This window comes from Cyprinodon tularosa, unplaced genomic scaffold, assembly GCF_016077235.1.
Source record: "Cyprinodon tularosa strain WSP-4 unplaced genomic scaffold, ASM1607723v1 ctg44, whole genome shotgun sequence".
In the NCBI taxonomy this organism is placed as follows: Eukaryota; Metazoa; Chordata; class Actinopteri; order Cyprinodontiformes; family Cyprinodontidae; genus Cyprinodon; species Cyprinodon tularosa.
In genome coordinates this window covers 3192675-3218184 of record NW_024039163.1, presented here as the reverse complement: position 1 = coordinate 3218184, position 25510 = coordinate 3192675, and the positions used below count along the sequence as shown (strand labels likewise).

The 25510-nt window shown below is 36.4% G+C and overlaps 1 protein-coding gene across 1 annotated transcript in view; it reads left to right on the top strand.

Annotated features, from left to right (window-relative positions):
* furinb (furin (paired basic amino acid cleaving enzyme) b) overlaps positions 1-25510 on the top strand; it is a 168986-nt gene that overhangs the window by 65830 nt on the left and 77646 nt on the right. Inside the window, exons 3-6 of the mRNA XM_038300063.1 lie at positions 350-448; positions 8038-8133; positions 12019-12147; positions 17649-17725. Of these exons, the coding sequence (XP_038155991.1) occupies positions 350-448; positions 8038-8133; positions 12019-12147; positions 17649-17725 (401 nt within the window). The remainder of the gene's footprint in view (positions 1-349; positions 449-8037; positions 8134-12018; positions 12148-17648; positions 17726-25510) is intronic.

Below are 25510 nucleotides of genomic sequence, written 5' to 3'. Positions count from 1 at the left end.
TGCAGTAAATCCACACAATTGCTTAAAAAACATCTTTCTAGTTGTATTGTTCATTTAAATATCTTTATTGATGTGATTTTCATCCCACTGGCAAGTTTATGTTAATGCCTAGCTGCAATTTAAGTTGTGATTATTTGAATCACACACTTTATTTTGAGATAAAATAACAACAAACAAAAAAGACAATGACTAACAGAGAAAGTCACCCTGTGACAGCATTCACTTTGACATCCATCAGAGTTAAATTCTTTGCACATTCTCCTGTGTTCCCTTGCTTTTGTAAACAGTTTTATCTGCTTGTTCCATTGCTGCAGGTAAATTCACTTCCTCTTTGTCTATGTTTGTGCAGGTTTTTGGAGATTATTATCACTTCAGGCACCATGCCGTGGCGAAGAGGGCATTGTCAGGACACAAGGGAATGCACGTCAGACTGGAGAAAGAAACACAGGTGGGACCGGTGTCAGTTCTATCACAGTTCACTGAGGCACTCCTTATTGGCAAGAAAAAGCCGGAAGACAGATTGGATTACACAGTGAACTTGTGTAAATCAGTAGAGGAAAGGAAGCCAGCATCGATGACAGCTTGTCAAACATTTTGTTGTTGTTTTTTCGTAATCCACTCTAGTCTGTCCATCTGTTCCTCTGACACACTTCGGGGCACCACATAAATGTAATTATGTTAAATATGATTTCTCTTTAATTGTGCTAAAGAACTGATGTTGCACCAGAGTTACAGAGGATGGTGATTATTATTATATGATATTAATCTATATTTAACCAAAACCTTTTTAGTTTGTGATATGTGGTTCCACAAAGAGCAATATTGCCAAGTAGACGAGGGGAAGTTGTTGTTTTTTTCTTCATCTTCTGACCAACAGCCAGAAAATAAACCTATCAATGTTGTATATGTACTGCTGCAGCACAGGAGAAAAGTCTGCTATTCTCCTACAGTCACCAGCCCCATGTATTGATTTCATTTCTCCTCCAAATAATATAGTAATTTTCTATTTAAAAAAAAATACATTTTATGTTGTTGAGGTTTTATACATCCTTTAGATAAAACTGTTGCAGTTTAAGTCCAATATTGCCCAAATATTCAATTAATTTAGATGTTTTTCTTCTATATTTCTTTTCTAAGCAATAATTAGAACCTTGTTCACTATTTAAGCTGCATTTTGACATTTTACATAGGATATTTGTCTTGGAGTTACAATGCTAAACTATAGTTTGTGCATATCGAGGAGAAATTGCCCTGATTAATTTAGGCGGATCTGTTCACCAACTTGTCACTAAAGTGTTTTTTTTTAGTAAAAATCCCAACCAAATCTGTTTTTTTTTAAAGAAAGAAAAAAAAGCTCACTTTTCTATGTATATTTCCAAATCGTTATAAAATCAGTTTAGACAGCCAGAGCCTGGGGGTGGTTGGCAGCACAGTTGGAAAATGGGGGTGGAATCTTCAACCTATTGCATATTTTCCTGCAGACAAATGTAAGGTCTTTACTGAGTTTTGTGAATGTTTTACATCAAAAGAAGCCAGTTCATGTGAAGCAAATGAAACTAATGAAAACTATTTAATAGCACTTAACATTAGTGTTGAGAACCAAGTAATTAAGGATCCTATTAGGAAAAATCTGCTCCTTAAATTGGCTCTGTGGCCTTGCTATTAGCATTCTTCAGTTTAAGAGTCCTAATTAGATTTCTAATGGGCTGTAGAAGTGTAGATCTCTTTTCAGGTGGAATGATACTATGTGTGTTTGTTCTAAGTATCATGTAGACTGAAGAAAACTGAATACCCGTTGTCTTATTTCCTCTTTTGAACCATGTTGGATACCAAACCCATAATTTAAGGGACCCCTGCCATGTGTCTTCTGTTCTGTCTTTTTGAGTAAAGTCTGTAGAAATACATATTTCACAAAAACAAGGAATACAACTTTCTTTTTCTCTGCACAGACAAAAAACAATATATTAGTACCAGAAAGCAGATAACATGAAGGATAGCGTCTGACATTTATGGTATGTTTATTTTTGTTTTGTTTTTTTAAAGGGGGGGTCTGAAGTTTCCAACTATCCAACTATCTTTAAAGTTCTTTAAAGTTTTGATCATGTTTTCAACTAAGGCAAAACAACTTTGCCAAAACTCTAAATTGTGATTTTTTTTTCAACCAAATCTTTGACTTTTCTGCACTAACTGCAGGATTGTACATGTCTCTTTCCAAATATGCATTGTTAAATGAGCTTGAAAGCTGGCTTGAACAGAGTAGCAGGACTTTACTGTTACTGTTACTTGCATTCATTGATCAGCAAGTTCGGAGCGACTCTTTCTTCACTTCTGTGTGGCTAGAAACCCACTGTAAACACATTACCGCCACGTAAAGGGCTAAAATTAGAAGGTCAGAGTCTACCTTTTGTTAAATGTATTGTGACCTAAATAGACCTAAAGTGTCTTCATGATTTGAAAATTGAATTGTGGAAAATTATAATCACATTTCAAATGTAATTAACTGATCACTCTGAGTTACAACGACAAGGTTCTACAGGATTTTACTAGGTAGCGTCTGGATACAGCTACAGCTCTGATTTTGAGCAGCTGGAGCTGAATGCTTCACAAGTAACTGACGCTTGAGTTGGAAAATCTGAACTTTTGCTGCTCAATCCATGACAACAACCAATCAGAGAGGCTTCCTTTTGTGACATTGATGTCTTACTAGGATATGTGGACACTGATGTGGGTCAGCAGGTCGTTAATGTGGGCTCAGGTGAGACGTTAATATCTTAGGAAGCAACCCTCATCCACAAACAGCTCTTGGAGTAGATGGTGAACTTCTCCATAAACTGAACACTTCAGAAGTATCTGGTGAATCCAGACCAAGCCAAGCCACTCTTTAGTATACAGATTACAATGACTAATGAGGTGACTAGAACCTGTATAAACCTGAAGGTGCCGTGAAAACGGATTATTAAAAAGACTGGAGACATTTAGGTGAGGCACTAATAGACAGACCATAACAAAAACTAAGCTATAATATAAGGTAGATTATGCAAGATTTTAACCCTTGCAGAGAACCAGTATTTATTTCTTCAAAATCCAAGCTTTTTTTGTTACCCAATAGCCATATTTGCAGAGAGAAAGTTGCGGTTAAAAAAAAAAAAAAAATGTAAACGTTTTTCAATAGTATTTTTGAAACAAGCCTGCGTGTACATACCTACCCTCTTTCTTTCAATGTTACTTTCAGGGAACAGCCAGAATCACGCTGTTGCCATTTGCACAACTGAGAAGAAGGAAGGAGCTGTGGAAATCACTGCTATAAAATATATCTCAAACAGCACCCATAACTGCTTCTAAAAACATGGGTGGTTACTAAATGAGATCTAAGTTTCCACATCTGCACTAAGTGTAGGCTGAAAGGATTTTGTTGCAGCTTTTTAGAGTCTCTCTCTGGTAGTTGAGGAAAGTATTTATGGTTTGACAAGCTTGAAACCTTCAAGGCATGTTACTAAGATTTGGTGACATTTATTTTTGGCATGAGTCTGCCGAAATATTGAGCTTTCCCACATAGAGAAGTCTGTTGGTGTACTGAGAGAACACCATATCAATATTAGTAATTAGATTTGTTTTCATCTTTCAAAAACAACCTAAAATGAGAGATCAATTAGGTTTTCGCAGGGCAGCGGCAGATACAATGATTTTGTCATGGTCATACAAACGGCTTAATAATGTACAAAACATTGTTATAGATAGCCGTGTTGCAGCAAGGCAAAAAATGTACGATGAGCAAAGCACAATTGCTGCCTAAATTACAGGCTTGATTAAAAGTTGATTGTTCTCTGCTAGTAATATTTGTCAAGGACCAGAAATAATCAACAAGATGCACATGGATGTGATATAGCTTTATCTATTTATTGTTTTCTATGGAACAGGCAAACTGAAACACCTTGGAGTTTGGAGTGGAACTTGTTTTGATGCTGCAGCTTTAAAGCCTGAAGTTGTGTAAAAACATTTTTGTTGTTTTAAAAGAGAGTCTATAACAGAAGTCAACAGTTCAAGTTAACTGTGTATTTGAACTGTAGTCCATGGAGGGCAGTATGTTTTTGGCTGTGAAACAACAACTTGCACAAAACATACCTCCACATCTACACCAAAAAGCAGGAAAAAATACTCAAATCAAGGCTGCTGCCAACAGAAACGACCCCTTTGCAGATTTGAGTGAGGCTGGGCTTACGTGTGTTTATTTAAGTTCATCTGTGTATTCATTTGGGTCTGTGAGAAGATATGTTCCGCAAAGTAAGAAAGAAAAAAGGTTGCGCTTCATGTGGTTTTAAGAAAACAGATTTAGAAAGGCAATAAAAACAGAAAGGTTGGATTTGGATTAGTCATTGCTATGCTTTCAGCTTGTTACAGTGTTACCTCCTCCTAATCCAGAAGCTGCATTTCATGCAGCCACCATTGTCTCCTTCCTTCTGCCTCTGTGGCACTTCCAATGCCGCTTATCATTGTCCCCTTTGAATAATCACGCAGTGGCATGATGGCAATGGCAGTTGCATAATCTTTTACCATTATATTTGTAAAGGTCGTTTGTCATCTTTCCTCTGCACACCCATCCACCCAATGAGGGAGAGAATTGATTTGTTTCGGGTTGGCTGCTATTGGTTGTCGTATAAAATATAGTCTAGGACAGTTTCCTGCATACAGTGTTTGAGAGAATATTTTCATGACTCTTTCATCCTCTCCTGAATATCTTTAGGCTTACGACAGTTTGCATCTGACCCTGAGAGTTCACTGTTTTCATTGTCTGTAAAAAGCGAATGCAGATGGCATTGTTCAAAGTTCATTATTAATCTCAAATCTAATATGGAAAGCAGAACTAATATTCCACTACTTTATCTCTCAGCTTGCTGATCATCATAGCTTGTTTCTTACATCCAGCCTTCAATCTAATTTATATTTAGTATATTTTGGTTACCTCCAAAATATACCAAATATAATGATTCACAATAGGAAATATGTCACTCAACAAAAGTATTTGGGCTTTCTAGAAATTAGTACAGAATATTACATGAAAAACTTGGTGTATGGAAGGAGAAAAAACAACGAGGAAGGCTTATCCTTTGTTGTATACACAAAGGATGGCCTCATTCTCTTTTTTTATGACCGGTTAGTTCAGGAAACTAATTAAAAAGCAAATAAGTCTCATCTGGATTTAATGTTCAGTGCTCAGAGGACCTTCTTTTTATTTTAGCCACTAAATAGGGATTCAGCTCAACAAACAGCACATAATTTAGTCATCCTTTTTCTATTCTTTAAAGTTACCTTTATAAGTACATTTTCCAAAATTCCATTTATGTATTTGAGATGTTTTTTTTGTTCACTATTTTTTTTCCATTATAGTAGGGAAATATGAAAATTAAGTATGTAAAACCATTTATATGTATAAACTTTATTCTCTCCCTCATTATCAATTCATCTATCAATTCATCCATCAATCTATCTGTCCAACCTTCTATGCATACAAGTTTTTTTATTTTTTTATTTTTATATCCTGACCACTATACAAATATCATCCATAAATATGCAGTATAGTTTTGTTTTTACAACTGGGATGAGAAGGATTGGGAACTGAAAGTATAGAATTCTAGCAGACCAAATATTTAGAGTACTGTCATCTAAAGTCTTAAAGCCTTTTTGTCGTCAAAGGTGCCTGGTCACTAGTACTTGTAAAATTTTGAACTGTAAGCATAGATTTTGTCTTGTCTTCTTTCCCCCCATTATAATTTTCAGTACTCAAAAAAATTTTTTTAGCCTTTCTGCCGTGAGAGTGAATTCAATAGTAGGCGTAGAGGAAACATTGCCCCATGTGTGAGGTAGGAGCCTCCACAAAATGTGTATTTTAAAAGACAGATGAACAAGCTCAGAGTAACCATAGCATAATAGTTTGCCATTGGTTAACATTACTACTCACCATGTGTAGTCATTGTAGATGGTGTTCATCAGAGATTTCCAAAGGTTTGCCAACATTTCCAAATTCATAATACAACAGAGACACTTTTCTGTAACACATCCATTTTTTTTCTGGTATTTAGTGAAAAGGTGTTTCAGGTCAGTTTGACCTTTTTGCCAATTTAACAAAATGTCTCCAGGTATTAATACTAGACACAAGCCACTTTTTGTATCTTAGAAAAAGTCAGGTACAAAGAGCATAAGTATGACGTGAAGAACGAGGGAAACTATTGGCACCCTTTGAAGCGTAGTTCTCTGTTGTTACCTGAATGAATGGCTGACGGGTCTCAATGGACAAATAATTAGGTTTTTTTTCAAACCTCTTCTTAAGTCGTCAGCACTGTGGTTCTACTCAGAGTCTCCTGTTAGCTCTTTGGCATGGTGCAATCACGGAAAGCAATTGGACGGGTCAGGGCAGGTCTAGCTGAACATCCTTTCAGAAGACTTTCCTAATATGGAAGTATGAAAAAGTCATCTGTGTGTTAAACAAATTAGGATTATATAGAAATTTGGTTTAAGTCTGTACAGCACATGATCTATTATTAGAAATAAGACTTGAAGGAAAAAGTACAATGATGATAAAAACAACCAAACTACAGCATGCAGGTAATCCCTTTTCTCATTGGTGACTGAGTTAGTATTTTGTTGCACATACATGCATAGACATACAAGCCAATACATCTACCATCACTTCTGTGTGGAGCTGAAAGTTAGTTTTTTAAAAATTGGCCATAGGTTATAAAACAAGCATGGCTGGTCGTTTTTTCTCTCTGTTTGATGGACTAACAATCTTCCCACAGAGTGTACTCCTGCTCTCACTTACTGTCAGCTCAAACTCACTGAGTTCCATTAAGTGGGTAAAGTTACTGATGGATGTCCTTTTTTCATCTTACAACAGTAACACAGAAACCATCCAAATCTCTGGATCTCTTGTTTTCAGTCGATTTCTATCAGAAACAATAGAAGCATGTTCCATCCTTAATGATCAAACACTTAATATCCTCAGGAATCTTTGCAATAGATGAAGCAAATATTTTATCATTCATGCGGATTCGGATCCCATGCTTAGACCTCCCTCTGATTTCATTTCATCACTTCTTTGTGCTGTGATGTATGTCAATTCCTTTTCCTCACCCTAGACCACAGTTTTTTTTCTCCCTGTTATTAAATATTTTAAATAGTTTTGCTTCGGAGGATACGGTTACATTTGCAATGTTTCTGGAGTGAAGGGGCTCACAGTAGGCATTATGAAAGACCCAACGGTTTCCCTTATTCTTCCTTTCCGGAAGGTACAACAACCCATTAGCAAAGGGTGGACCTGTTTTCGGTTCAATTTGCAAGTTTTCTAAGCTTTTGTTGGGCTGTTCTATAAAGACTTGAACTCATACCCTATTCCAGACAAACGTCTTCATACTGTACTTGGAAAATAAAGTCCAGTGGTTTACTTTTAACTTTTTTAGAATAACTATGACCTGGATGATCTTCCCCAGCATACAACAACTAACAATGGGCAGTATAATACATGCAGGCTTATACTATGTGTACAGATGGCCTACAGTAACTGATATCTGGATCAATGACCCTTAGACTTTAGTGTGTTCTCCACACAGCTGTCACTTTTGTTGTCTATAACAAGGTGATGGCTTAATTCTGTCTGTGTAAATTAAATGACATGTTCTCTGTTTCTGATGATTAACTACAGTTATTGGTAAGTATTGACATTATAGAATATACTTTAATATCCTTGTTTTACATCAAGAACACTTTCAGTACTTGAGCCATTGTCCCCCTGGATCCGAGGAATGAAGCAAATTAGATTTCCTCGTCGTCTCAGTTTTTTTTCTCTGGAGTTATTACGTTTGAACCCAACTGGGGCCATGTTTTCCTCGTCTCTTGTCCTGTTTGACACTGCAATCACATCTGAAACAGCAAGATTAGTAACAGCAGATATGATGTGAGGGCAGCAGCGTAAACTGGGAATTTTCCTTTGTGCGTGGGTTTATTTATTAGTATGCTCTTTGTGTGTGTGTCTGGGTCCTCTAGGTCCTGTGGGCGGAGCAGCAAGTGGTGAAACGAAGAAAGAAGAGGGACATTTTTGAAGACCCCACAGATCCAGATTTCCCCAAGCAGTGGTACCTGGTGGGTTCAGGCCTTTTTTTCTTCTTTTGATATATGATTAAAAGTTAACAGCAACTGACAGCATAGAAGTGTTGTTTTCATAAACTATGACGGAAACATTTAGTTAAAAAATTTTATTTTTATGGCGATAATGAAACGGTCACAAAATAAAAATGGCTCTTATATGACAAAAACTGATGAGACGTGTGTTAGTTTTTGTCTAGACTAGATGAAAATGATGGACAAACAAATCAATGACATTTCTACCTATTACATATCTAATCTCCAAGTCAAAGGTAAAGGATCCTCAAGACTGCGCCGAATCCTGTGCATATTTGGCCCCGCCCACCACCACCTGCGAGGGGCCTACAGGATTGTTGGTTAGAAGGATCTATGGATATACTTTAAATATGATCAATTCAAAACAAAATCAGATGTAAAGTATAGACAGATGGTAAATGTGCATGTAAACACGGACAGAAAATACCATCAGCTGCACCTTAAAGGAATAGTACACCCAAAACATGATTAGCCTTCATTTTCTACTCACCTCCATGCTGAACAACACTCTGGAGTACTTTTTTGATATCTCAAATGCATCTGGAGATCTGGGAGACTTCTTGCTGTCTGCTGACATTCAAATAATGGAGGTCTATGGTGCCTGAGACAGAAAGGTCCACAAAAGTCCACAAAAACTTGTCAATATTCCTCCATACTGCTCGTCCAATGTAATCCAAGTGTCCTGAGTGGGTAGCATCCAGAATTTACTCGAAACGAAGTCATTTAGAACGTTTTAGAGCCTAAACAGTAGTGTATAGGATTTCCTAATAGCGCCCCCATGCGCGCTCACGATTCTACGGAAGCCGGCAGACCAAACCAGCGCATTCAGCTCGGCAAAGAACTCATGCTCTTCCTCAACACTGAAGTCCTCAGACATTTTTCTTTCGTTGTTTCTTTCTTTGCACAGGTAAACAGCACATTTCTTCTTCTACGCTTGCATTATCGGCAGACCAGACGCTGAATGCGCACTTCCTTCCGGTTTGGTCTGCCGGCTTCCGTAGAATCGTGAGCGCGCATGGGGGCGCTATTAGGAAATCCTATACACTACTGTTTATGCTCTAAAAACATTCTAAATGACTTCGTTTCGAGTAAATTCTGGATGCTACCCACTCAGGACACTTGGATTACATTGGACGAGCAGTATGGAGGAATATTGACACGTTTTTGTGGACTTTTATGGACCTTTCTGTCTCGGGCGCCATGGACCTCCATTATTTGAATGTCAGCAGACAGCAAGAAGCCTCCCAGATCTCCAGATGCATTTGAGATATCAAAAAAGTACTCCAGAGTGTTGTTCAGCATGGAGGTGAGTAGAAAATGAAGGCTAATCATGTTTTGGGTGTACTATTCCTTTAAGGCTCTCTGCACTGACATTCCTAGAAAGATAAAGTCCTGTCAACATTAGGCTAAAGCTGGCTGAGTTGGTTGCTGTAACATTAGTTCAGTCGTTTTGTGTGTCCCTGTAGAAAATAGAGTGATTTATAGTTAGACAGCAAGTGGAATTTCACCAAAGTTTACCTCCTTCACTATGTTCATTTTGTCATCCCCAGTGGGTATCTATCATGTGTGTAGATCTTTTAATATATGCTCTCCTGTGTTAATGATTCCTGCGATCCAGACAGCAATGGTTTGATTTAATCAGTGACCTTCAGTCTGTAATTTCAGGGCTAGTTACGACTGCTTTTGTTAATCATTTTGATTTGAGAACGGTGAAGTTTACACATCTGAGTTTTTCTCTACTAAGTTTGAACATATGCCAGTTCCTTGTAGAAAATAAAGGAGTCAGTGAGAGGAAGACTGAATGAGGCACGAACGGCATGAATAGGAGATGATGAGGAGGGACGGATGATGATTAAATCTGCATTTCTCCTGCTCTATAAGCTTTTAGCTCCAAATGTTAAAAAAAATAATTCATGCACATTTTCGTCTAAAACTGAAACTTCTGAAGCTGCCAAGAACAACACTGCAGTATAGTATTATCAGCATAAAATGAATATGAAATCCCAAAATGACACATGATATCACTGTCTGTATATTTTGTTTAAAGTCATAATTATTAGAGCAGAGATATGAGATTTTATTTTTTTTCAACATTGCATTTATTTTCATCGGGTTAAAATGTCATATTGCTCTTCATATATTTTATCACTGTACTTGAAGCTTGTAAGCCATACATCCCCCCTCTTCATCACCAGCAAGGCTTTAAAGCAAAATTCAATACATCTCAAGATGTTTATCATATAAACATGATCTGTACATTAAGATTCCTTTTGGTGCTGTTGCTATGTCTATTCCATCATTCATAGTCTGCTTAGAATTGTCTGAATTCCCCTACTAATCTCTCTTTTTTGTTCTTGTTTATTTACCTGAAACTGTCCCTGCAGCCGACCAAACATGACATAAGACAACAGTGGATGGAAGTCCTGAAACCACCTCTGACATTTAGCATTAGACTTTTAAATGTCTTGACTGTCTTAACATTCTTTTCCATACAAAGTATTCTACACAACTCTGACTTCAGAACTAAGAGGATTATAAAGCTTCTTGAGTCTGAGGCGCATGCCACTGGAGCTTTGTTGGCATCATAGCCATTTTACAGTACAGTGAGAGCTATTGCTGAGCTGTGAAGAATATCATGCCCCCTTAATGATTTCTCTTTATTGCTTTTTTGTCAGGCTTTATTGATTAAGCTCATCAGAAAAAGAGCTGTGCCTTTTTGTTCCTTTTTAATCAGCAGATGTTTTTGCTGTAAAAATCTCCCATCAATGTCATCTTTGCCTATTCTCTTTCTTACTATTAAAACACTGACCTTACCACAGCTCAGCTGGGTTTGTATTGCTTTTGATCTTTATTTGAGTTCTTTTTTCACTTTTCTGACTAACAAAAGAATGCAATCTTGAAGACTACATTTCTCCTTCTTTTCCATCTCTTTGAACCAATATTTATCATGTTGATTTCTGACCTTTTTTTAGCGGACTTCATCTTGTCTAACAATTTCTAAGTAAATGATTTCCTGATACAAGCTGGGTGTGGGAGTCAATTCTTTAGTCACCTTATTGTTTCAAACAGCATTAAACATTAAAGTGGTGAAGGCAGGATATTTGTTTCTATGGATACTAAGATAATAAAGTAATTTGAGATTTCTAACCGTCTCCCATACACAAAAATAGTTTAACATGAACTGAATGACACATAAACACTGTAGTAATCAGTTGGATCAGTTCGTTTATTTTGGGGTAATGTGCTTCGTACTTAATCAAAAATAGTGTTTCTATCTTATTTTGTCTCTTTAATATTAACCATATATTGTGTATTTTATTCCAGCTGTTAATACAAGGACATTGGTATATTTGCCTTATAATTAAAGGAAATATTTCTCATACAAAATGTACATGGAATGGAAAGGAACATTGCAGTGTGAGAAGGTTGTTTTATTCTCTGAGTCTATATGATTCTATCTTTAACCACCTCGTCCACCTACAGTGCTTACTTTTCATACCGCTCACTGTATGACTTTCAGCAGCCACTCTATCACCCCTATTTGTGTTCCTCTCCCTCCACTCTAAAGCTCACACACTGTTATTTACGTCAAGAGCCAAATATTTTCAAAAGGACTGGTGAATTTCAACAGGTTGCCTTTCATTTTGGCTGTTCAGTACCTTTGTGTTAAACATTGCTGCGTTTTTGGTTTTCATCCTTGTAAGTAGAAGGGTGTTGTTTTTTGTTGTATTTTTGCAGAAGAATTGAGCTTTTCTGTCAGTGACAAAACCTATCTGCCAGTTTTTGTTTGAGAAGAGTGGCTCTAAGCAAACTGACACCTAAACAAAAGACTTTTGTTTCTTTCAGTCCAATCCAACACATCAAGACTTGAATACGAAAGCAGCTTGGGCTCAAGGCTACACTGGGAGAGGTGTTGTGGTGACCATCCTGGATGATGGTATTGAAAAGGACCACCCTGACCTCATCAGCAATTATGTAAGTGGAAAAAATGCTAAACCTAAGCTACAGGTGCAACTACAGCTGGATTTGTCAAAAATCATTTAATACAGTAGATTTTTTTTAATTAATGGTGAGAAAAACAGAGAATGCCACTGCAGGCTTGTGCAAAGCCAAAAGCTATGCACTGCTTACGTTATGGTTGAAATGTTAATTATGAATGCGTTACTTCTGTCTCAGCAGACATGTTTTATTTATTGTCAGTGTAAGTGTACAGCTAGGATTATGCATTTAGCATATTAACAGGTTAGTAACATGCTTGTTCATTGTCATGTAGCTGCTCTTCACGCTGGAATAATCAAACCAGCTCTATTGGAGGTTGTTGTTAAATTAACAACTTCTTACAAAAAATAATTTACACAATGTTTTTGTGTAATTGAGATTTTGAATAATACCAAATTGTTCTGAAGAATCAATGTTCAGCATAAAATGATCCAAGCCAGGAATGATTAAGTTGAGTGTTTCAGTTTTTGAACAAGAGAGCACATGGATTCCACATTACACTGAAGATTCTACAATAACCCTGTAATCTAGCACTTTGACTCTAAGGAACCCTGTTGTAGCAAACTGACTGAATCTTTAAGCTTTCCTAAACCAGCAAAAGAAACAAAACCTGCTCGGTACTGCACTCCTCAGTAAAATATAAAATATAACATAATTATTTATTATGTAAAAGCTAAATGCCAGTCCCATTTTCCACTTTACATAAAACATGTACTATTTTAAATGTCAAAATTTGATGCTGGAAAATTGGTCCATACTTTTGTCTGTTCTAGTTTAGACAACTGAAATGCTGCTCTTGCCAAGGGACCAATTAGTTCCCAGAGCAACACACAGCTGGCTCAAAGCTGTGCAGCCAGAGTATTGACTGGTTCTGCAAGGAGTGATCACATATATCTCCTATTCTACCACACTAATTTGTCTTCCTGTGAAATTCTGGATCACATTTAAAATCCTACTTATCACACATAAAGCCCTTAATGGCCTGTTTTCATCTTACATTAAAAATCTCATTATTCCCCATCACCACCCCATAAGTCAATACTCTTAGAGCAAAGGATTTTTTTTTCTCCCAGATTTCCAGGCCCTCATTGGGAGGCAGAGTGTTAAGCTCTCAGGATTCTTTCAACGAGCGTTTATTTTTAAGATCTCGTCCAAAAGTCACCTGTTGTATTTTCTATATATTTCCATTTATTTCTCTATATAATTGGTCGTGTGAGAGGTAGCTTGGGAAATTAGTTGTACTCTTTTATAGGTTTCTATAATAGACCAAAACAAAGTAGCTCAAAATTGTAAAGTGAAACAAATTTATTCATTGCTTACCTCCTAATCGATACTTTGTTGAACCCAATATGCTGCCATTACAGCTTCAGATCTCTTGGGATATACCCCCCTTAGCCTTGTACCTATAGAGACTTTTGTTTCTTTGCAAAATACCACAAAGTCTTTCAGATTAGACTGAGAGCTTTTGTGGACATCACTCTTCAGATCTTATCATGGATTTACTTCAGATATCATCTCAAAAGAATCAGTATGTGAAAAAGTTACATCTATTTTTGTCACTCATTCCAGAAAAAGAAAGTCCTAAATTATATAGAATCTTCACACATTAGGATTATAGGCTCTGGATAATAAATTTTGGTATCTCAGTAAATAACAATATTGTGAAATAATTAAAGCATAATTACAGAACGTTGAGTGGAAGGAAAATGTTGGGTTGGAAAAGGTGGAACAGGGACAAACTTAGCCTGGAAGGGAAGATTAAGCGAAGCCCATTCAAGAATGCTGAGGCTTCATAGGGAGGGAGCTGAGGCTGGAAGCAGTGCATCAAGAGCCATGGCACAATTCTGCACATAAGCTACATTTACTGCATTCCTTATCTAAAACAATCGCTGAACATGTGACAAAAAAGACTGGACTGCTGGTCAGTGGTCCAAAGTTACTTTTAAATTAGTGTTTGCATTTCATTTGAAAATCAAGATCCTATAGCCTGGAGTTAGGGGCAGAGAGATCTAGAATCCATGTTGCTGGAAGTCCAGTAAAATTAGAAAGGTCATTATTGAAGGCCAAACAACATTGGCAAGATAGAAAAAGACTATAAATACTTCACATAGGTTTCAAACTCAACATAAACCTTATCAAATATGTGGTGTTCCAGAAGGTTATTTAAGCTTCAACTGAAACTAAATCCATTTTATGTTTTCCAATTTAGCTTAAAAACAGTTAGCAGAGGCAGACAGTAATTGAGGCTGGGTGTGAATGCAGATAGGATCTATTTCAGTAAAACAGGTGAAACAAGGAGAAAAATATGCAACCTATTATATTTACATTCCACGTTTTAATTCAGGGGCCATCAGTGGAAATTTTTACCATGTGTAACTACCTTTCAGTGGGGAAGCAGGAGTCGGTTTTTTCTATCTAACTGCAGAACAGGCTGCAGCGTCTGTTTCTGACGGTGCCTTGGAGAAGAGAGGGGCTTGCTCAATCACTTCTCGCTGAAGACACTAAACTCTACTGTTTCACCCTGTCGCCAAAATCTACAATAAGATTTGTGGCTAAGTTGCTAAGGGGTCTGAAAAGGCCCTAAACATAGTGCATATCGCATTAAAAGTCAGGGTATGGGCATAATTCACTTATGTTTCCACTGTCAGTGGTGAGCTTTTTTTTTTTCTTCACACTGGCTCTCTGCTGTCAGGGCTGCAGCTTGTTTACCTACCTCGGTGAGCCGATGACAGTGTTAATGGCGTATGGTTTGCATTTTCACAGTCCAAATAAGGAGGAAATGTGTTTAAAAACTGCAACAAACTGGCGACCTGTCCAGGTTGTACACAGCAGCTCACCCATAGATTACAGAGATAGACACTGGCCCCAATGCTTTATAATATCAGAGACTTTAGAGGCAGGCCGATATATCCCCATATTCATTTTTTACTGATTATTGGAGCTGCTGTTTTATCTACTGGTGTTGGTTTCTGTGTTTTGTTAAGTTAGGACATTTTAAAGCTCTCAATGCTTCCTTCTGCTGACAGGCTTTTTTAAAGATACTTTCATTTTTCAGTGCCAGTTGGCACCTGCCCACACTGCCAATGCTACCATAAGCTGGGTCAGTGGTCATATTGTTACTGCTCTTGATTTGCCAGCAAACCTCCCTGACCCTAACCTCTGTTAAAGCAACCTTAAAACAACCTCTCTCTGCTGTGACATCAGCCATATTCTGGAATGTTCTGGAACATCAGCTAATCTACAGCTTAGAGAACATGCTTAGATACATTAAGGTTATCAGCAGGGGTGAAAGTAGATTGAAATTCTTGCCAGTACTATACAAAAAACGTTTATTGGCCGGTATTTGTTTGTTACATGCATTTTTGATTGAATTTTCTTTTTTTCAGATTTATAACAATATAACCTATATATATCTATACACATATCTATACACATATATATCTATACACAAATCTATTGGATTTCTGCACAAGCACAGTTGGTGGAGCAGAGTTTGCCAGAGTTGAGTGCGCATCAGACACGTATTGAATAAGCATGGGTGAAATTTAACAATGGCACATTCAGATCATCAGGTTGGTTACTGTACCCCCACTGGCACAAAATAGTAGCCAGCAGCTTTTACTAGTATGCAGTATCAGACCGTTCCATTTTATTTTCACCCTGGTTATCAGGCAGATCAGGTTTGTCCTTAGGTTGCCCCCTCTAACCCCGACTACAGGTGTAGGAGACAGAAGGTTCCTGGCAAAATTAACAACTGCATTTTACAATGTGCTCACACCACCCATGATGCTGTGCATGATGCATGCTAGGTGCAAAAAGTAGAATAATCACAGTTTCTTTCTCCCAGCAGCTTTAAAATTTGAAATCCATTACTTTTCAGTTTGGACAGTTTTTTTATTCTTATAAAAAAGTCTTAAACCGCATGACATATTATGTGCCTCCAAATTATTATGACAGTCTAGACCCCTCCCATGGATTAAAGAGCAGAAGCTGATTTAATTAATGCCTTCTCATGCATTTCTAAATAGTTTTTGGTGATTTTCAGGTTGTAAATAAACAGGTTAATTGTTTTTTTTATGCTCAAATATCTTTTACATTTAAGATTGTCTTATTCAGTTGATTTATAATTATTTTTAATAACTGTATAGTTTCTTATTTTTTAGTCTTTATGTATTCTTTCCTGTTGTGAATTGGCTTGCTTTTATTTTCCTATGACTTTATTGTTTTGTTAAATGTTTTTCCTACTGTGAGACAATGACAATATTTCCTTTTTCATTCTATTCTACTCCTTTCTATTTTCAGAATCAGAAATACTTTAACAATCCCAGAGGGAAATTACTTGTGTATATATATATATATATATATATATATATATATATATATATATATATATATATATATATATATATATATATATATATATATATATATATATATAGCATAACATTTCTGTTTAAAACATCTTTACTATTAATCTTATTTAATATTCTAATACTCTGAAACAGGTGTTTGGGTTCTGATTATCTGTAAGCCTTAATGCCATAATTTTTTGATGAATAAATATAGTTAATTGATTTTACCTTTGTAAATGAGTGACAAATAATCTTGAACTTGTTCACTATATTCTATTTACGATTAAATGTATTCTGTTCTCAATCACACGGCTCCTGGGGCTGCTTTTTTTCTTGCTGGAATGGGAATCTTTCATAGGTTTTCTCTCTGTATTATCCAGTCATTTGTTCCTTTATCTTGATCTAGCTTTCCTGTCCCTGAAAGAAGAAGCATGATGCTGCCACCACCATGTTATAGCACTATGACTGCGTGTTTAGGATATTACACTGTAGTGTATATGTTTAAAAAAGATTTTTATATCATGTCACAGCATTATTTTCCACCCATTTGCTGTGGTCCTTAGATGGCAGAAGGCAAACTTTAAATATCCTTTATATTTCTTATTACAGATTTATTTCCTTCCATATGTTATTAAAGATTACATTTTTGGAGAAAACTTTTATTCTTTTAGCTATGGATCTGCTTAGTGTACGGATAGTTACCTTCCCCTCAACAGTAATGCATTACTTATTGACTCTTACATAAAGTCTTTATAGAAACAGTTTTATGTCATATATCTACAAAAATAAAAATTGTAAAGAGTATGAATTTTACCAGTGAACAATTCTACAACGCCTGTAATCAGTTTTCCTTGTTCTTTTAATGTGTTCTTTTCATCCTTACATCTATAAAAGATTTTGGATTGCTTTGAGCTCAAAAAGCCCTGTATGAAAGAAGCTAATTGATGACAAAGAAAAGTGGATAACATGCTGTGGATTATGTGTAGCATACAGCTACTTTTTATACATCCAAACAATTTTCAAAATAAAAAAATCTAGATATAAAAGGGTAGAAGAAGGTTAATTAAACTCTTGAGGAGAAATTAGAAATAACTTGATTGCTATCTATTTTCATGTCTCTTTTAGGACCCTGAGGCAAGCTACGATGTTAATGATGGAGATGCTGACCCCCAACCAAGATACACACAGCGAAATGAGAACCGGTAATTCAATAGCAGCCACCACATCACATAAATAACTCATTCTGCTTTCAGTATGGGAAACACACTCATAATCAGAATAAGGATTTTACAAGGAAGCCTTTGTTTTTTACTAAACGACACTACAACATCAGCGCCTTGTAGTTCAAGCTCTGGTGTAAGTAATTACTTTTAGAAACAGCATGTTTGAAAACACTGGTCTTTTCTTACAGCTGTATCGGTAAACAGTGTTTCCATTTTTTTTCTTTTTTTTTATCCGTACACAAGCCCTGCTGCTTTTGCAGCCTTTCTTGGTCGAGTCCTTACAGCCCTGAAGCAACATGCTTGCTGATTTTCTATTTATTAATTTTTTTTGGCCTGGACAGTTTCTGTTTGTTTTCTTGCCCCTTGTGATAACACTGTTCATTTCCCAGCCTTTGGTAATTATACTAAAACATGTTTGTCCCAATTAAATCATGCAAAGCCAAAGCTCCACTAATGACCAATCTGAGCTATACATGCACCCCCTTTTTTACAAACACTGTGGTCTCCTGCTGATGAGAAGCTACTCCCACCTCTCCAATGCTAAGCAACATTTTGGCCCGTTCTCTATTTTTTTAAGGAAGCCTCCCTCTAAGTCTTTTTGTTTTTTCAATGTCACTGTATAAAAATAGAACACGTTTTACTGTCCAGACTTTGCTCATCATTGGTCCTCTATAGAAAACTATATGCCACCATTAGTTTCTCTGTCTGATTTCCTATTTGGCTTATACACTTAACAGCCGTTCAAATTCCAGATTCGGTGTCTGTCTCTGTGAGACATCACAGTCCACCTGTCCACCGATGTTCCTAATGTTTCTAATGGTGCTCCTAATGGTGTGTTCACTTTGGATGAGAAAAGGCAGATCTTTGTAACAAGCATGGTCGGCGCACATTTGCTGAATCTAAAAAAATACAACCCAGTTTTGATGGGTTGTATTTTGTCAAACCAGGCACTCATAATGTTCATATATACTGTTACCGTGCTCAAATTACTATTCATGCTTTTCTTATAATTATATCCATTTTTGTTCTAGATTAGATTTATACAATATATATTTTCTAGAGCTGCCGTAAAACTCCTGAGCCATATTCGAGAACTCTGTATAGATTTTTGGACAATTTGGCCATTAAATAAAGAATGGAAGCGACTAACTAAAATGGCCAGATCACTAACTATATATCCTGCAAAAAAGTGCATGGCTGCTACGTTATCTGTCCCAATTGAAAGGAATATTATTAGTATTAAGTATGACGCTTGCAGAGAGTCAGTATCTTCTTGTGGATTTGCATATCCTTTTCTGTTTTGTGTCATATTTATTAGCTCTGATAAATAGGAAAATGTGACAAATTTTAGTTTATTTAAATTTAAAAGTTGGGATTTAGCTTTTGTCTTACATATATTACTGACCATTAACCTAGAAACAAAAAAATCTGCTGTTATTAAAAAATATATAAAATCTGAAGTTGCATTCTGCTGTCTGGTATGAGATTGTTAACGGGTATCTCCCAGTTCAGGGGCTGCATCCTTTGAAGAACACAGCCCACCCAGACCTCGAAGGCTGGAAGTGATTAACGTTGATTTGGGACGGTCTAGCCTCCAGCAGCCAGCCTCATTCTCACCTAAGCGTAACTTTGGTCACCTAGCAACCATGACACCGTGAGGGATAGATTTATGGAGGCAGTTGAGTCTGCCTTTGCTTTTTTAATATCCTTTATCCTAATATTAATATATTACATTTATTTTTGAAGGAAAAATTTAATTTAGACACTAAAAGTTTCTTTTGTCATTACTTTTTTATGGCTTGTCTTTACAGAAAAACAAAAAACAGTACAATATAGGCCATATCACAGCAGTTGATATGAATTAATGATTATTTAGATGAAAAACATTTTGCTAGATGTGAACATTTTGATATTAGCTCAATGCAATGTAAGTTTAGCTTCCATCTAGTAGTTCAACACAGGAGAGGGAGGGAAGACAGTCTAAAATCCTAGCAGCTGCCAAAGCGAGCTGGAGTCAAGAAATATCAAACTTTTTTTCTCTTTTTTTTATTAAGTTAATTCTTATTGAACAGAGTTTTTATTTGAGTTGAACAAACCTACAGTGTTGCCTCAAAAAATCTTTATTTTGGGTCACAGTTGGGATATCACTTCCCGAGCTTAATCAGTCCACCTCGACTCGCACTGAATCATGGGAAAAGTTTGGCCATGAATGATAACCCAGAGCTATCCTTCACAATGGGCAAAAGAAGGTCGTATTTGTCAGCCTTATTTGAAGCTGCTGCCTCCTGGAGTCTCTGTAATACTGTGGGATTCCTGTCCTAATCTCTCTCGTAGATCTGAGCAGCCTTTATCTCAGCTCTGTTACATTATAGCTCTAAGAATGTCTTTCAAAGAATCCAGCCCCTTAGTTGGGATAACCCCAATATCTCACATCTTGTCTAATATTATTTTCTTCTTAATGCTGTTCAGATTTTAGATCAGGAGGATATCTGTTGTATGTAGCCCTCTTCATGTGATATCAAACATTTTATTTAATTTTTTGTCAGATTCAGCCCTAGCTAGTCCATTCTAAAACAAAACAAAAAATAAATCTTCTAGTGAAATCTCTTTTTTGTTGGTTTGGAAGAATGATAAGACTCACCATAATGGCAACAACATCAAATCGTTCTTCATCCTCCTGTTGAAGGAAGCTCGTTGTCCTCATCAGTGTTTGCTCCTGCCTCGCCTTTCACCTTATCATCCATCAAAGTTTGTCGACTGTCAGAGGTTTACTCTGGCTGAGACATTTAAGGTCAAACCCTCTTTAGCTGAAGATCCCCCCTCTCAGGTTAATCCTCATCATATTCATTTTTTTTTCAGTCATTATCCTTGAAATAAAGCTCCCAATAGATTTGATGCAAATTGTTCAGACTAACGCCTGGACTCTGTTTAAAGTCTGTGGTATATTAAAATGTTTACAAAAGGCAAGATATCTGGCTTTTGAATCTGGCCTCTTGTCTCAGTCCTTCTTACATGAATGACTAAAATGTGCTTTTTAGTGTGTTTCACTAAACTTTTTGTACTTTCAAGGAATCCTGCATGTAAACACAGAGCTTTTGTTAACAGATCATATATTAGATTTTTTTTATTCCGAATGAACAGTTGGCGGTACTGAAATACCCCATGGCATATGCTTATCTCATGCAACTATGCACCTTTTATTGCAAATGTATTTAGCAGTTGGTCCTATTGTGTCCATATACTATATTTAATCAATTTATCTGCAATGCATCCTTTCTCCTAAAAGTGGTTAGCATCAGCAGGTTTGAGTCTATGGTTTGTTTCTAGTCTTTGACGACAATGTGTGCAGCTACCCAGAGCGACCTAGCTCTCTCTGTCAGAGTGATGCAGATCCTACTTTGTCCTGCTGATGGAACAAAGTACTATTGGAAGGGATAACTCCCTGACTCTGGTCCACTTAAGCTCCCAAAGTGTGTCCTGCTATTACAGCAGAACACTCACATATCCACACATAAAGACACCCTTATCAAATGCTTCTTTCTACACTGTCAGTGGAATTGCCAGAGCAATTATTTTAGACTTTGTTGGTTTACAGGCATGAAATTAAAAGCACAGGGTTGTGACAGTGTCTAAAACATGTGGGGTTGTAGTTTCAGTAGACCACATAGAGGATACCCTTTGAGTTATGTAAATGAGCAAAGAGTAAAACAGGTCATCAGTGAGTAATGCTCACAGTCTCCTCAAAATGAGATTATATGAATATATTCATGGGACAACAGAAAGCAAAGGAAAGTCAGAGGCGGGCAGTTTTCAGAGTCACGAAGTTACGTTCATTTATATTGGTGACACGCTAGACTGATTTCTGAATTCTCATCCCAGGCATTTTCTCTGGAGATGCTCTCTGTCTTGAGCTGACAGTTATTGTCAAAAGAGGGGCAGGCTTAGTTTGGGACATATTTAAGTATAGTGAGCTGTAATCAATGTGTGCTTCATCATGAAAATAGTTCCTTTTTCCTTGAACATCCTTCTACTTTTTCCACTATTTGTTGTCAGTGTGATACAGATGTATCAGGCTGGGCTGAGGGTGGAAGAAATCAGGATTGATTTCACCCCCTGCCCACAGCAGCCACTAGAGCAAAACTATTTTCAGAAGCCTTTGCAGAGCTGAAAGTATTAGCTTTGGATATCAGTTTTTTTTTTTTTTTTTGGAATGATTGACAAAACATTTTCTTTTTATTGTAAAGGCAGATCAACCAATTTATTGTATTCAGCCAGTATTATGGAGGATTAAAGGGGACAAAATCATCTAGATAAATTTATCATGAAATAAATGTAAATATACCATGACAATAATAAATGAACCATGAATCAAATAAATAAATACACTTACCGTGAAATAAATAAATGTGCTGTATGGATTCACTGGAGTGGGGATGGTTCTCCTGGAGTCACTGGAGAGACTATTAAGCGTTTACTTTTAGGGAATCAAATTATAATTATTTTACTAAGTAGTTAAACTGTTCATTTTTTTTTTCTTTGATTGATTGATTGATTAATTATCAAGCAGATGGGGAGCTTAGTAGGATTTATTTTTACAGAATTTGAACAAGGTGGAGCTAAAACAATGCCATCTGATGATTTCTGGATAGAGCCTATTAACTAAAAAAGAATCTTTATCTTAGATGTAAAATGTTGATATTTTCTCTACACTTCTGGCTTAAAGGCACACCGCAGACTTTGTGACCTAAAGAGGCAGGGCGGCTGTGTTTACCTGTGTAGACATGAAACCTCGGACGTGAAAGTTACAGGTCTAGCACTCCTAGTGGCCAAAAGTTACACTGTGTGCCTTGAAGTACTACTCTCAGTTTTCTTTTGGCAAGTGGATTGTTATCAGAGTCTACATACTTAATGAATATTGGATTATTAAATTAGTTGAGACTTTCAATCAGCGATTCATCGCAATTAATGCTATGAACTTTTTTAGTCCTTATCTCTCTAAACAGAACCCTTACATTTTCTTCAAACAAAAAATAAATCTTTGACAATGAGGTGTCTGAACCTTACACCTGAATTCTTTGTTAAACTCCTGAAAGTCTTTAAGTATTAATATGTAACTTAAATTTTTTATTATTTAATTAATTATTTGTGATTTATGTTTTATGTTCAACAACAGCTTATATTATGTGCAACCCAGTATTTGGGTTCATTTGGTCTTTCTTCTCTTCTGCTCACTTGTATTCAGCAGCATATGCTACCTCACTATCCTGCTAACTCACCTATGTAGAGTTATTACTACCTGCAGGGAACTTTCACTGGGAATTCATTAGTGAGAACCACATGCTTGCATGCAGGTTTAGTATCAGGCTTTATTAGAAAGTGATTGGCATGCTACACAACCTTGCACCCTTCATTTTAAGTGAACTAGTCATCAGTTGAATACTAATGCTGACTAAAGTCTAACTGCAGTGGCTAATATGTAGGATTCCATTAAGATACACAGAGAAACGTGTTTTCATGCTTCTATTGCTCCAGCAAATTGCTCTGTCCTTGGTGGTGCAAGGCTGTTTGTTTCAGGGGCCATGGAGGTGCTTTATCAGCAAAAAGACAGGGGATAAGGAAAACATTAAATGCTTCAAGAATGCTGCAAAAAAAACACATCGTGGTTTTTAAAAAAAATATATATATATATATATATATATATTATTGTAACTTTACTTGAAGTTTATTGATAAAATGGAAAAAAAAGACAAACATTTTTAGCTTTGTAAGTATTTGACAGAACAGTAGTAGTTGACATTTGAAAGGACCGTTTTTCATTTGACCTTAAATAAACTCTGGCTTGATTCTAGATGTTAACCACCTTTAAAAAAATGCCTTTCTCTAACTGTTGTTCACTGTTCAGTGGACATGTTAACATCTAACATTGTGTTTTACTCAAACTTTTTGTGTATTACTAACTATACTCAAACTTTTTGTGTATTACTTAAACTAAATGCCATATTTATTGGTGCCTTTGGTAAATACCTGTTAAATATTTAAGAAATCGATGTTCTATAACAGGAATTCAATGTTGATTACAATAATTTAAAAAGCAACCTTTAACTAGAGTATATGTATTCAGTGTTGTAAGATCCTTTGTGAATATTTGTTTTACTTTCTGAGGATTTATATGGCCATTAAAGAAGACTGATTTATGGCGACTGAACCATTTCAGAATCTGATTTATCTGCTGGGTATGTGTTGACATGAATGTATGTATGGATTAAACATTTTTCACAATACACACACATATGGGGTGACAAGTAATACATGTACAAAAATATACATATGAGCATTATGTAAACAAAAATCGTGACATTAAAAACAATGATTCAGTAATGTGATGAGCAGAGTAACAATATAGACCGAGTATATTGTGGAATATTAAGTGGTTTCCAATAAACAGAGGCTTAATAGAGATTGAGATACTGGGTTACGGAAAATAAGTTAAAGTCAGCTGTACGTTAGCCTGATGGCTTGTTGGAAGAAAGTGTTCCTAGGTCTGGTCATGTCATTATTTGTTTTGTTTTTTAGGTTTTCTCTCTTTTATGATCTTACAGTTTGCTTACTGATTTCTATATGATGTTATCTTTTTCATTTTGCAGTTGTTTCCTATTTAATGTAGGATTGAATCACCTACTTTAGGAATTCCCTGTGTTAGTCTTGCCTATTACTTTTATTATTGTTTTAATATTTGGGTCTTGCCATATTAGTTAATTTTTATCCCGTGTTTACAGTGTTTGGTGTTCTTTTAATGCTATTTTATTGTTTTGTCTGATTTCTCTAATTAATCATTCAGCTTCATTCACACCTGGTTTCATTTGTTAGATATTACTAGGAATTTTGCTCCAGTATATTTATGGTTTTGCCATTTCCTTTTCTGTGCAATTACTTCATTCTCAGTCAACTGCTGGTTTTTCTTATTTCTCATTGCCACTAATCAGTCAGGCCAACTCACATATGATCAGCCTCATATCATCTATCACTTAAATACATGTCAGATTTCTTTCCCCCTTCAGGGGTAAATAGTCTGTATCTCTGTTCTACCACACCTTGCCATGCATTGCCAAGTTAAGAGACCATTCTTTGTTCTATAGGCTTTTTCCTTAAGACAGTGTAAATTCCAACTCACCATTTGTACTCACCCTGTCTGTCTGCTCATGGGTCCAGCCAAGATCCATAGTTCTTGAGAGTACAATGATCTGTAGTGCTCTATAGTGCGTTCTAGAGGAGAAGTTAGAACAGGTTGTGACCAAGGTACGATCGATCTGCAGCTATGTTTTCTGCCTGTTTCCCAACTCTAGAAAGGTATAAATCCATGATGAGGCTACAGACAATAGCAACCAGGTTGTTTTGGCTGCAACAGAAAGCCAGTTGAGCACCCTCACATCTGTAGGTCAACATATGAGAACAATAACCATTGTGTCGTCAGCAAACCTCAGGAGTCTGACTGCGGCAAATGGCTGAGTTGCTGCTACAATCTTCTGTTTTTGCAGTAACGCTAACAAAAATGCAGATGGAAAACACAAAGCAAAGCAGATCAGTGACAGAGGAAGAGTCTGGGGAGATAAGGACATCTTTGGATTTTATGTCTGGTGAGATATCATCAATCTCACAACAACAGAAACTCATTTTGGACCTAACAGGGGAAGTCAAAGAACTGAGGAGTCAGCAGGCAGAGAAAGACAAGACAGATATTGGAACACCAAGAAAAACACTTGAAAC